This window comes from Pholcus phalangioides, unplaced genomic scaffold, assembly GCF_987345545.1.
Source record: "Pholcus phalangioides strain wild (caught in Gottingen) unplaced genomic scaffold, Ppha-v1.0 ptg000022l_1, whole genome shotgun sequence".
NCBI lineage: Eukaryota > Metazoa > Arthropoda > Arachnida > Araneae > Pholcidae > Pholcus > Pholcus phalangioides.
Window position 1 is genome coordinate 11,123,278 of NW_028301615.1, and position 14,419 is coordinate 11,137,696.

Sequence of the window (14,419 nt, forward strand, 5' to 3'; positions counted from 1 at the left end):
ATTCATAGCGCCAATGAACCAATAAACCTCTACAAACCTTGTTCATAACCTACATTGAAAGAGAGAAGAGGAAAAATATAAAACTTCTAAATACCAAATATCTACGCAATGGCAAGAGAGGTCACGTGAGTCGGTAATTTTATCGCGAAAGACTCATACTCACGTCCGGGTTGGACTCGAGAGGCAGCCATCCAATACCCATTTTGAAACAAAGCTACCGAATATTTCAGTTGATACGAAGAAAAGCAAACTTATTAATTTAAATTAAAAATCGAAGCCTGCCCAATAACGATCAATTCTAATGTTCGCAGCGCTGCTAGCCGGCTTCTATTACGGACGACTATGACTGTGGTTGAAAAGTTTCCCCGCCCAGAAGATCATTTAAACGTCAAAACTTCCAGAGACTGCAAAAACATAATTTTCGGAATTAATTTGGGGTTTTTGTTCATAAAAACGTCTTAATATATGTTTAAAAAAAGACAAAAGAGTTCTTTTAATTTCCTCATGTTCGAGTCAACGTTTGTCGAACTCACGTGACCATATATTAAAAACGAGACATTTTGTTGGTGAATAATTTTAGTTTAATAATGAATGCAATGATTGAAAATTTTCCTCGTAAACTTCCTCAAGATAATTGAGAACATGATCGTTTTCACTTGAATGATAAGTTAACCGAATACTATGTTATGGGAAGTAATTCTGTCTCTCAAAAGTCGGGACGTATGGGAAGATGTTGAAGTGTCTTTCTCCTTAATCTCCAGAAGCAAATAATAAGCACGTTTTGTTTGTTTGGAGGGTTTTTGATCAAGAATGTCTGTGTATCACGACGAAGTGGAAATCGAAGATTTCGAGTATGACGAAGACACGGATACGTACTATTATCCGTGTCCATGCGGCGATAGGTTCGAAATCACGAAAGTAAGTAGTTGCCCTTTGATATCGAATCGTTTATTTAGTGAAGAACGTTAATGTATGAAAAAGAAAGTTTTACGTCCAACACACCAATAGCGTTAATTGATTCAACAATCAATGTTTTGAGCAGTGGGGTTTTAGGGTGTGCACCACTAATGCTATTTTTTGGGTAGATCTGGTGCTTCGCTAGGGCACACCGAATCCTTCGACGAAAGAGACTTTTTGGATAAAATGTGAAGACATTTATGTCAACCTCTTGCAATCCGAGTAAGTGCACTAGACATAACTCCCCAGTGCCAAGGCCGTAGCGGCGCGGGGAGACTTGGGGCCTCAGTCCCCCCCCCCTCCCCAAACGAAATTTCTGGCTACGGGCCTGCCCAGGACCATGGCTTTTTTTCTTGGAAGCGGAAATTTCAGGTCATTTTAAGCCAATCCTCACATGGGTGTGCTGCAAAAACCTGCTTTTAGGGGGGCGAAACCTGTCTTGAAGCCCTGTTTTCCGAGGAGCAGGTTTTTATGTGCCACGTAACAAATTGGACCGTTTCACTTCAGCAGAAACATGTAACATTGCCACGTTACGCATTAGTGTTTTCCTAGTGTGACTCATCATTAATCTGTCATTTGCATACATCTATTCACATGTTTGATTAAGAACACAAAAATGTGGAGATCAGTCGGCCAATCACGCCAGATCTAAAGCACTGGCAGGAGAAGTCTTGTGCACTGTAAGAAAACAGTCATACTGTTTTTCCCTATTCGTAAGTGAACAATGTGCCATTCTGGATAATTCCCATTCACATCACAAAAACATACCCTTTGGAAAACTCCTCTAGGGCCTGTTCACATGAGTCGGATAATTTAGTACTAAACTAAATTTTATGTTGTCAAATACTTCAAGATATGGCCAACCCATGGAAACAGATGAAAGTGAAGGAGGGGGAAGTGAAGAGTCTCCCTTACTTTTCTTTGAAACTGACTTCAAATCCAGTCTTATCGCCATGGGTGATTTACTACCGAATGAGCTGTGCTGGAAGTTTGTGTTTAAAAACCTAACAGTTTGAGTGTATATCTAGTGTTGTGCTTGATTTTTTTTGTGCTGCCATCGATTTTTCAAGATACTCTACACTAGATCAAGGACGCTGAGTTTACTTTTCTCCTGTTCAAAATTACAGGAAGATAGGCCTCAAAATGAACACTTACCCTGAGCGACAGTAATTTTTTTTTTCTTCTGCAGCCTTTTATATATATATAGTATGTTAAATATATGTATATATATGTCCAGTGCACTTGCCCGTATTGCAAAAATTCTGGAATCAGATTCTCACTGCAGACAAGACAACAACAAGGTTTTCTTTCACGAGTTTGATGTGACCTCTCTCTTAACGCTAGCTTTTTTTTGCTGATCGTTAATGGGAGCAGTTGCCAAAATATATATTTGACTTGAGTAGGGCTGGATTTAGGTTTGGCGGGGTTCTTTATATGTTCAACTCCAGCTGTTCTGTATCAACAGCAAATTGTTTTTTGTGTTAAATATATGATGCATGGTAATTAATGGACCTAATATGCATTTATTTCTGAGTTTTTGCATTAGACTAAATGTCCCGGACATTCTAGTTCTGGTACTGTGTATTTATTATGAGAAAAGTATATAAAAATATTCATTAATATTTTATGTCTTTGTAACAGGAAGATTTGATGAATGGTGAAGATGTGGCCACGTGTCCCAGCTGCTCACTGATAGTGAAAGTGATCTACAATATTGTGAGCATTTGATTTCTGAACATCGGTTTATTCAAAGAATTCCACTTTCAAATTTTAATTTACTATCATATTAGATGGGGAACAAAGTTCTTGCCAAAAATTTATTGTTTAGAAAAAAAAGATACAAAAAAAAAAAAGTAAGAAATATCTTTTCTGAAGAAAGTCATAGAAGATTATTCCACTGATCCCACCAGACAGACAGTATGGCTTTCTTGTGTGTCAGTGTGCATCTGGCGACCTTTTTTGCTCTCGCACCAAGCTATTTCCTGCTGAATTGTCAAGGGGAATCTCCATATTAGAAACAGTATCCTACTGTTCTGGCACTTACAGTGAACTCTCCTAAGACAAAATTTATCGCAGTTACAGTGCTGAAAGCACATAGTTTGTATGTTCAATAGAACCAAATGATGTGATGAATTTTATATTTTTCAACACATTCTATTTGTTTCGTATTACACCTAAGAGTTGCAAACAACGAACAAAGTTTTACGTATTACCAGAACACACTTTAACGTTTCCAAAACGATTGCAATTTTTCAAATTAGACTGTAAACATGACTACTGCAGCTCGTCTGGTGCTACCTATTATTTCTAGCAAGAACTTTGTTCTCCATCTAATATATTATACAGGGTGCACAGGAAAGTTCCATTATCCTAGAATAACTCTCAAACTGTTGATCCTATAAACATAATTTCAATCTGAAAAAATGATCTGAATAATGTGCAGACCCAGGCCCGTCATTTGGGGGGGTCGGGCCATTGTCCCCCCCCCCCCAGCTTTTGAAAACACACTAAAAATGGTATATATATATACATATTGAGTACATGCTCTTTGTTCCCGCCCCGGGAAAAAGTTGAAATGATGGCCTGCAGACCTCAGATTCATCATCCATGTTGCAATAGCTATTAAAATTAGAATATACTTTTTATTTGGTCACTTTGTCCTAGAAAACTTGTTTCCCTGTCTCTCCTGAACCCATCAAAAAACATTTGTTTCTAAGTGCAATATTGCTGATATTTAAGTTTGAAATAGCTGAAAATGAGGAACAGAATAGCTTATGAAAAACAGAAATGACCTTGTTTAGTTTATGTCGTTCTTTTCTTCATTTTCAATATTCAAGCAAATATTACACTTAAAAACATGTTTTTTAGGAGGGGTGTGCTCAAAACAGTGGCAGTAACTTTCTGATCTGATTTTTTAAGGTGTTACCAATAAAAGTTTTTTTCTTAATTTAATAATTATACAACCCCTTGCAATATGAATGATATAACAGATCTTGCAAGTTATTTGGATACTTTTTCCATTTCGAAAGTATGCCTCAAAAATCAATGGTTTGCAAGTTGTTCTAGTATAAATGGACTTTTCTATGCACCTTGTACAGCCTGGTCATTATCTTTATTGTCAACTAATACAATTTTTTTTTAAATTCATTAAATAAGTGTTAACCCTCTGGCTGCTCATCCCGCGATTTCCACGGGCATGTGTTTTCCTTCCTTTATTGAGGAGCGCATCCCGTTTTTTCCCCGTTTAACCACTGAAATAAATTATATACAGTATTAGACGTTTCATTTATGTTTTGGCCAACAGATGTCGTTAGTTGTCCACTAAATTGCGGCATTTGAAGGCATGTGGTATTACCGCTCAAACTTCACTTTTTGAGTGAAAACAATTAGGCAATTTTTGAAGCAATTTCGATCCAAAAATTGAGCAGTCAGAGGGTTAATGTATACTTGAGTTAGAAATGCTGTAAATACAGGGTGTCCAATATTTTGTGTTGCACAAAAATTTACTACCAGGGGAGGGCGGGGGGCTCCACCAAAGAACCCGGTCTTGAGATCAAGACCTCCTTCCAAATGAAATTTCTCGTATTCATGATTACCTCAGAACCTCAAAGTTTTGTGACTCAAATACAAACGTTACTTAAGAGACTGGAGAAACATATTACAAAGGAGTTATCATTATACATGAATCCACATACTATGAAAAGTGCATTGGGACCAGAGAGTAATATTGTTATAGTGTGTGTTATTCTGGCAGATCTCTCTTAGAACGTTTTCCCACTTGGCATGACTCATTTTCGTGGGTCCATCTTTTACTAATACTCATAAAGATTTCCTGTGTTTACGATATTTGTTCATGACATTTTTTTTTTCAAAATGTTGTAAACAGGATCTACTGTATATAGAATTTTTATTAGCATATTTAGTTATTAATAAGCTTTTCTTAACCAATGAATTTTCACAAATGTTATTTGTATGTATTTATCGTTTTATTACAGGAAGATTTCCAGTCTGACGAAGAGAAAAGCCGCATCAAGAATGACGATACCAAATTAGAAGTTGCCAGTTGACGAAATATTCTCTGATCCACACGCTTTATCTGTTGCTCATTCACATATTTTTTCATATATTTTAATTATGTTGTTGCACGCAAGTGAAAAATTAAAGAATATATATGAAACATTTTTTCCCCACTCATTTACTCTTAATTCACAAAATGTTTGAAGAAATTCAGTATTCATTTCTAAAAATCATGCATGCGTAATTTTCTTTCACTAATTTACTGATAATGTCCTGGGTTAAGGAGGCTATTCAATCAATCTGTAGATAGAATATATACATATACTTATAGTAAAATTTTAAGAAAATATTAGAACTTGAATTATCTGGATCACTTTGAGAAGGAAAAAAAAAATCCGCATTTTTTCAAGCTTTTTATCAGTAAAGACATCTAGAATGGTAGTCAGCTTTTGAATGCCTTGACACAGTGTTAAAATGGATGTTGTGGCAGCCTGAGTGCAATCACCTACAGCTACTCACTATCAAGTGGATACAAGAGTAAAATATTAAAAAGCATATATCAAAATCCCTGTGAATAAATAATCAAAAAGAAAACTGGTTAGAGAATTCTATTTTATTCTTTCTAAGTTAAAGAAGCAAAACATAGGGTGGACAAAACTCTTGATGTACTCAGGCTTTCTCATTTTGGCTTTTCATTTTTTTCATCATTTGATAAAGCAAACAAGTTTCTTAATGAATTTGTCATTCTTTGATATCCTTTTACTATAGGATTGTTTGTCCTGTATTCTTGGTTAACAAATAATTCATTTTCTTGAAGTCGGAACCATGCCCAGTGAACAATCAACATTCCAGGTACGAAAACGATTAATACAGCATTTTTCCCCAAAAATTTCTTCCATTTGGCTGTCTCCATGAGCCCTAACAGTAAAAACATAAATATTCAAAAAGCAGTAGGTACTTCAAAATTCTACAATCCCTAACTAAAATATATTATCATACAAAAGCATAAGTATCAACAACAGTTATCTGTGCTGTTGATGATGAATATAGAAATCTTTGTTTTTGAAATTGAGATATATAAATCAAGTTTAAATTGCTAATCTCATTTGCCCAAATATCTCGGATAAAAAAATTGGGTCACAAAAATTACAATTTTTCTTATTTTTGTATCTAGAATGGGTGGAAGATGAAAAAATTCATTCCATTTGAAAATAAAGACAAATTTGTCAATTCAATATGCTATTTTTTTTATTACAGTCAATACTGTTTATTGAAATCATAGATAATTGTATCATTAGAATATTGTTATCACTTGCAAGGAACATATTGGATCACCAATAGCATAGGAAAAATTAGTTTATAGTTCTATCAAGATTTTGGTTTATGTTTTTCTATAATATGTTTATGTTTATATAACTTTTTTTTTGGACCCAAAGTTTGTTTTCCCCCCCCCCCCCTGGGGTTTTTTTTTTTTTTGCACTTTTTGAAACTGTGGTTGAACCCAGGGCTATTTAGTAAGGGCTGTCTCATTCCTTTGAAGTTGCTCTTGCCGCATTGGCTCAGCGGACGCAGTCTCAGATCAGGTGCCTGAGATCACTGCTCTAATACTTTTGGTAATTAACCGGTTCTGTCAGGGTGTTGATGTCTGCTGATACAGACTCTGGTGTGTCATGAAACCCCTCATTGTATGCACCTGGGCTGAACCATACTTTTTTCCTTTAAAGTTATCTTTATTAGCTAGCAGACTAGGTAAGAGAGTGCACCCGTTCTTGTAAAAACATTTTTGTAACTCCCTTATTGGATCATACATACTGTTGCAGTGCCTATGATGCATTTCCTTATGACGCTACTTTCGCCAAATGAAAGTTTGGAAAGTCCGGGTATTTGATGCACTACAGTGCATTAGCGGTACCTCCGCGAACCACGAGCAAGAATTGCCACAAATGTGCAGGGATTTGGCACCTTGGCATGCCATGTAGCAAAAGAACCGTTTTGGCACAGCTCTTGCACCCCTGCTACAGGGCAGAGGCAACGAAGTGTTTAGAACTTGTGGGTGCTCATCTTCATCTTTGCATAGGAAATTTTGATTTCTCAATTAATTCAGTGGGTGCTGAGACCCATGCCATAAATTACAATGGAGTACTTACTAACCGAAACGACGACCCAGTCTATATTCCGAAGAATTTCTAACCGATAGGTCACCGCCGGGGTAAAAAAGGTATGATAGGGGCAGGAAGAGTCAAGAAGGTGTGAAAAATCAAAGTATTGTATCGAAAAATACACGCGTACAGTTAAAAGCAAGGGCTACTGATAAGAAATGTACATAGCTTACAAAATTGGGTATGCATGAAATTACACCTGGCACCACTGGAAAGGGGGGGAAAGTGTGTGACATACTGTGCAAAAAAAAATATGAAAAAACAACCCACTTACAAACTATATGAGCACACAAACAGCCGGGGGAAGCGGCACGCACTTCCCAGTTCATATCAGAATAATGTGTGGGGTGTGAATACAATGGCCACGTGATGCACAGTTACAGGATGGAATACATGTACGCAAAGCATCTCAAAATTACATGAAGAAAAGTGAAAAACAGATTTGTTAACAATGTGAATACATAGAGAATATTTTGAAGGAGTTTTGGAGAAAAATACAATATATCTTTGAATGGGATAGGATACAATGAAGCACTGCATCCCCAACTTCGAGGCCACCACGGCTACAACTAAATGCTTGGTCAGCTGGTGCAAACACACATTTTAGCGTCCCCTTGTAATATTGAAGGAGAGGTCCAAGGGTGGAATTCGCACCCCCTCCCCCAGTTGGAGCCCTGGACAGCACTGCTTTAGATGCTCTTTGGGGCTGTGTGTCTACAATGATCCGCTAATGCTGAAGCTTCTGCACATGCTGTCTAGACTTGGATGCTTTTGTAGATGGTTCTTTGACATTGGGCCTGTGTAATGGTCCCTAGATGATAAAACTTCAGCAATGCTTTCAAGACGTAGATGCTCATTTAGGTTGAATTTTTGCAGTGTTCTGCAGACGGTGAAACTTCCACAGATGCTCTCCAAACATGGAAGCTCGTGTAGATGCTTTCTAGATGCAAAGGCTAATGCTTCTAAATGCTCTCCAAACATGGAAGCTCGTGTAGATGCTTTCTAGATGCAAAGGCTAATGCTTCTAAATGCTCTCCAAACATGGAAGCTTGTGTAGATGCTTTCTAGATGCAAAGGCTAATGCTTCTAAATGCTCTTCTTTTGACATCGGGTTTTTGCAATGTTTCAGAAACGTTGAAATTTTCACACAGATGCTCTTGAAACATAGATACTCCTGCTGAAACCCTTTTGACATTGGGCTTCCGCAATGTTCCAACAGATGGATGCTCTTTTGACGTTCTTATGGAAAAGCTTAAATATTCGTCACCACTTCCCTTGGTGAATTTTTTCCCGTGAGATAAGTCGTACCAACGATGACTAGCATAATGGCACTGGGTTGCCATATTTGTTCTATAGCTTTCTTATCCAGATGGCGCTAGTTGCCGTTACCTCTCTGGCTTTCTATATAAGAGTGACCTCGCTTTTCTTCCAAATGACATCGCCCCATTTGTATGAAAATAAGGTTTATGCTTTTTTTCTTCTTGCTTCACCCTTCCTTGTGTACAGCAAGTATGTGGATTGGATGTCATTCTATCAGGTTGTACCTTTAATATTTATCTTTTTTTTTTGCATATCCTCATCGGTTTATTCTTAGAATTCCTTTTTCTTTCAAAGAATCCAGGTTTTACACCCAGAATATTTAAGTACTACAGCAGGAAGGACCTTTTTTATTTAAAAGAGTGGATACTTTATGTTTAGTCTAGATCAGAAATCTTCAACCTTTTTCTAGCCACGAGCACTGAATGTAGCCATCATCAAAATAAGCGCACCCTTACAACAAGTTTGAAACACTAATGCATGAAATCAGGCTTGGGACGTTGATCAAGTGCTCGCGGGAACGAAATCGGGCACAAGCATCGAATGCGTCAAGGAGCACCGTGGTGCTCGTGAGCAACGGGTTGCAGATGCCTTGTCCAGAGATAGTGATACTTTTATCATTAATACTGTATTACGCTTGTTATGACAATACAAAAAGTAATTTAAAATGAGGACTAACCAATTTTGAATTACTCTGATAACTAGAATACTGACCAGAGAAGGCGGAAACTCTTTCAAAAGTGCTGAGAGTGACACTTCGGCGCTCGAAGCAAGATCTTCTTTCAGATTTAGTTATAAAAAAATTACGAGCTGATTCCACCCGCAGTACATAAATATTTACTAATAGGTAAAAATTTTCTGGTGAGGAATTTTATGGTATGTTCTTTCTTTCCGTTTTTTTGAAGAAATAAGATAACCTTGATACCACCACTCAGTGGATACCACAGAACTTGTGCTGCTATCTTTTGAGCGAAAATCATAACGTGACATTATCATGATCGAAATACGGTACCCATGCTACGATCTAGTGACGAGTCGAAGGAGCCTAGTTTTTTCTGATTGCCATTAGATGGCGATTTGAGTGTCAAATTGATTGAATATAAACGTGAAAGATAAACTCGCCAATCTCGAACATTAATTCGTGAAATTTATTATTTCGATTTTTACCTTCAGGGTTAACAAGTTCTGAAATGAGGACGCATGCACGCGTACCCTTGGCAACGTCAGTTATGTATATGTTCACATCAGATGGCGCCACTTTACCAAAAGAACAGCAATTATTTTCTATAATATAACTATTTTCTAACTAAAACAGAGCCGTTTTGATGTACGATTCAATACATTTTTTGATGGGGGAGAGGGGGGGGGGGTGTTTACTAATGGAGGATATAAAAATCAAGAGATCTCGCACTCAGGACAATCATTTCAACTTTTCTGGGGGCAAAAGACATATACTCAATGTATGCATATATATATTTTTGAGAGATTGCCCCATCCCCAAATGACGGACCTGCTCACACGAGCGTTATTGAATATAAAACTCATTTCAGACGGCTTTTTTTTTCTCAGCTCAAGATATGAAAAGGAAACTTATATTTTCTGTGCCAAGGTGAAATCGGAAAGAAAAGTCATCTAGTCTCCGCCGGAACTCGAACCCAGGCCTTGGGAAGCAGGGTACTATCAACATCACTGCCTTCCTTATTTCACGCACTGTGGCGTGAAGTGCTGAAGTGGAGGCATTACGTTAGTATAGGGTTACTAGATTCAAAAACTGAGAAAGCAGGACTACCTTACAACAGGTGACGCCACTATTCTGACTAATAAAAACACCGGCCACAACAAATAATTTTTCCCAACTCAAACAGTAGCCACTACAAAAAGCAAAAGAAGAAAAAATAATGGGATTCTTTTCGATGACTATTGGTCAATGTGGGAAAAACCCCACAAAAACATTCCTATCAATGGAGAAATGTGTGTTTCAAAGTATAAAAAAAAATTCCCTCAGAAAAAAATAATAATATTAATTATTTTGAAAACCTGAAAAGGAGGACAAAAGGGGGAATTTTCCGAAACGTAGGAGGACGCTTGAAATGGCATCCCCAGTAGCACAACGATATCGTTGTGATATCGTGTCGTGCGATACCTGTCCGACGTCGAATGAATATCGAACGTCGGAAAGAGGTCGGAAATTCTTACGTGCCCGATATCGATCGATGTAGTAAAAATGTATTCACTCAATAAACGCCAAAATAACTTCTTTTTGTACTTAAATAGTTTTACTCTCATTTTTACAGCATTTCGTTTAGAAGGAGAATATCTTGTACGATAATTAGTCTCTATTGAAATAATCCAAATTTCTCTATGTCGAACTACGTCGACAAATGTATGACATTTCTACGTCGAACGATATTTGTAACGACGTCGAACGGTATCGAAATATCTACGCAGGGCCTTTGAAAGAGCCCCCCCCCCCCCCGCTTCTGTAAATCAGTGATAAACAAATATGAGTTTTTGAGCGATTGCAACGTGCAAGAACAATTCTCGGAAGGAAAGGAAATAGTCCAGGCAATTTGTGAATGAACCCTGGCAAATTGCATTTTAATCAGTAATCATTAGTGAACGACATATCCAAAATCGGACAACGGGAACATTCGTAAAAACGAATTTAAACAATGGGAGTGGTTTTTTCGATTTAAAGCAAAGGCAATTTGATGTACGCTTTTTGAATGGCAATATATTGCTTTATTTTCACTACTTAAAATTGAAGTATCTTCAAACAGCACACGAAAGTCCACTATTCCTTTCAAACTACTGCTTAATTTAATTTGAATGAGAAAAATGAGCTTCGTTTACATCAGTGAGGGACCCCCAGGTGTGCCCTCTGTGGTCCCTGCTTGTCTCGTTCGGTATCTTATTTATTTACCGGCCGATTCATGAGCGGCCCTCAGTTGGCTCTGCTTGGCTCGTACTTTATTCATATCAGCTCTGTACTTGCCATCCGGAACTGAACCTGACCAAAGGAACTTTGTTTCCATCCATGAGGGACCCTCAGGTGGGCTTTCTGTGGTTTCTGCTAACACCTTCTAGAGCAGAATCTCCTTCTGCTGTAGAAGGTGTTGTCTCTGCTCGTTTCGCTCAGTGCCTTGTTTAATCTTTACCCTTGATCTGCTTGGCGTATGCACAGAAAATGTTGGGAACCCTTGCTGGAAACTCAAGCGTCCACAGCTGAGCTCCACTCACTTTAAAAACTTTTGGTGTTTCTGATTTCTTTAGGGAACATTATGCAATCTTCCTTCAATTACTCACATTCTTGCCAATTAATTTGTGTTTGTGTGAACGATTTTAAAAATTCAAAGAAAGTTTTATAACACACACCAAACTTATATCCTCTCTTCAAATGAGAAGAAACTCTTTGCCTTCACTGTTTCAGATTTTCTCCAGGAGTTTGAAATTTTATTGGGTAATATAAAAAATCGTGATGTAATTATTATTGGTGATATTAACATAAACATATTGGATCAAATTAATACTAATCATTATGAATATCTCGATCTTCTGTCAAGCAATGGTTTTTTACCCATGATATCTCAAATCACCAGACCTTCCTCTAAGGGCGGTATTCACCGACATGGTTTAAACTATCGTCACAATTTTTTGATAAGTGACCGATACGGATTGGTTAAATTCAGGTTTTTAATCAATCTATGTCGATCTCTTATCCAAAAATTGTGACTACAGGTTTAAACCATGTCGGTGAATACGGCCCTGAGTCAAATGCTACCGCAGGGAGTCCCCCATCGAGGGGTTAGCGCACCAACCTCTCGATGAGTATGAAAAACAAGCCTGCCGTTCGGAATCGGCAATAAATTGTAGGTCCCGGTCTAATTAGCCCTCGTGAGCAGAAAATGACCGTGGTGCGACAAAAATGATCAAATGATCAAACGGCCCTGAGTCATGCATTGATCACATTTTTATAAGAAATTCTTCACGGCTTTTATTTTCTGAATCTGTGGTCTGGGAAACGGATTTGACCGATCATTACCCGATTCAACGTAAATTATCATACTCTAATATTAATTCTGGTCCGGTACAAAAATTCAATGTTTATAAAAAAAAATTATTAATTATTCCCAACTCAAGCTATGTCTACGGAATTATACACTTTGCATAATTAATTCCCAAAGTGATGGGGCTTTTGATGAATTTATTGTTAAACTTGAAACCATAATAAATAACCATACATCGTATCGTGATATTAACCTTTCCAGACGGACTGATATAACTTGGATTATATCAGAGATAAAACATTTAATTAAAATAAAACAGAAACTATATTTTAAAACTAAAAAATATCCATGTGATCAGGAGGTTAGTACTGCATATTATAATGTCACACATTACCTAAAATACAAAATCAAAATTTCTGAACAATTTTGCTTCTCTCAACAGTTTTCAAAATGTGATACTCCTTTCAAACGATGGAAGTTTATTGATAACATAATTGGTAAAAATCGTAGCAATCCCCTCCTCGATAACATTGAACCCCAAGTGCTTCCTGATAAATTTAACGATCATTTTGTAAACATTGTTTCATCACCCATTTCACCGTCGGATAACTACAAAAAATATGTTCCCTATTCTAACACATCTTTTTTCATCTCCCCAACTTACCCAGAAGAAATCATTTCTATTATAAATCGGTTATCTCATTCGGTTTCTAGTGATGATATGATTAATTCATTGATTCTTAAATGTTTTCCTTACCATTTAATTATAATACTTACTAATTTTATAAATAACTGCATACTAAACTGTGTTTATCCTAACTCTTTGAAAACTGCCACTGTTTTCCCAATTTTCAAATCAGGAAATCGTAATGATTTAAGTAATTATAGGCCTATTTCCATTTTACCTTCTATTTCCAAGATTTTTGAAACTGTTCTAAAAAAAAAATACTCTCATTTCTCTCTCATACTAATTTTTTTTTCTCCTAATCAACATGGGTTTCTTGCTAATCATAACACTGAAATTGCTTTACTAGATTTTAGTACATACGTAATACACAATCTTGACAAATCTAGAAAAACCATAGCTGTATTCCTAGAAATAAGAAAAGCCTTTGACAGTGTTAATCATTAAATCCTTCAATATAAGCTTGAGGCATGTGGAATTAGAGACATCCCCCTGAATCTCTTAGTGTCATATCTGACGAACAGATCTCAGAGAGTAAGATGTGGCTGTCATTCCAATGAATGAATGAACGCCAGGGGCTCTGCCACCGGACTTATCCCGTTGCCGAGATCTCTTCCAGCCCAGCTTCGTGACAGAGTCTGGAACAGAGTAGTCTGCACCTAACAGTCTAAGTGTGTAGCTAGTGTTGTGCTTGATATTTCAGTGCTGCCATCTATACTTCAAATTGTGAGTGAAGTGTAATGATTGAATATTTGTTACGTTGTAGGCCTGTTGCTCTCTGTGGCGAGACTTTTTAACGGGGAGATCAGCTCGCATTCGCGCCTTGAAGTTGGAAACCACAGAAAACCAACTTCAGCCGACCACCACTGTGGCGCCGGTGGGGTTCGAACCCGGATCCTCGCGATGCTAGTCCGTCACTATGGGCTGTCATTCCAGTAAATTTTTAGGGGTAAATCGAGGAGTCACCCAGGGATCTGTTCTTGGCCCCCTTCTCTTTAATGTATTTATAAATGATTTATGTAATCTAAAAATTGATGGCAAGATAATCACGTTTGCGGATGATACAGTCATACTTTATTCTGCTGCTACCCATGAATCTCTCCAAATTACAGTAAATTCAGACATGATAAAAATTAGAGATTGGTTTCATGCAAATGATCTTCAACTTAATATCTCGAAAACTAAATATATTAACTTTTCTTTGCATAACATTCCTGCCTTGAATATTGACTTTATGATTCATAAACCTGCATGTAACATTAACACTGATTGTAACT

At 37.2% G+C, this 14,419-nt stretch overlaps 2 protein-coding genes across 2 annotated transcripts in view; one reads left to right on the forward strand and one right to left on the reverse strand.

Annotated features, from left to right (window-relative positions):
- Window positions 1-346, reverse strand: part of LOC149069454 (ubiquitin carboxyl-terminal hydrolase isozyme L3-like) — a 115,385-nt gene extending 115,039 nt beyond the window's left edge. The window contains exons 1-2 of the mRNA XM_089249450.1: window positions 164-346; window positions 38-49 (exon numbers count right to left, since the gene is read on the reverse strand). Coding sequence (XP_089105576.1) covers window positions 38-49; window positions 164-202 — 51 coding nt within the window. The 5' untranslated portion in view covers window positions 203-346. The remainder of the gene's footprint in view (window positions 1-37; window positions 50-163) is intronic.
- A 418-nt stretch (window positions 347-764) lies between these two features.
- On the forward strand, window positions 765-5,134 carry Dph3 (Diphthamide biosynthesis 3). Its single transcript, XM_089249859.1, has 3 exons — window positions 765-918; window positions 2,599-2,673; window positions 4,953-5,134. The coding sequence occupies exons 1-3, from the start codon at window positions 811-813 to the stop codon at window positions 5,022-5,024; spliced, it is 255 nt and encodes an 84-aa protein (XP_089105985.1). The 5' UTR covers window positions 765-810; the 3' UTR covers window positions 5,025-5,134.
- Window positions 5,135-14,419: the final 9,285 nt, after the last annotated feature.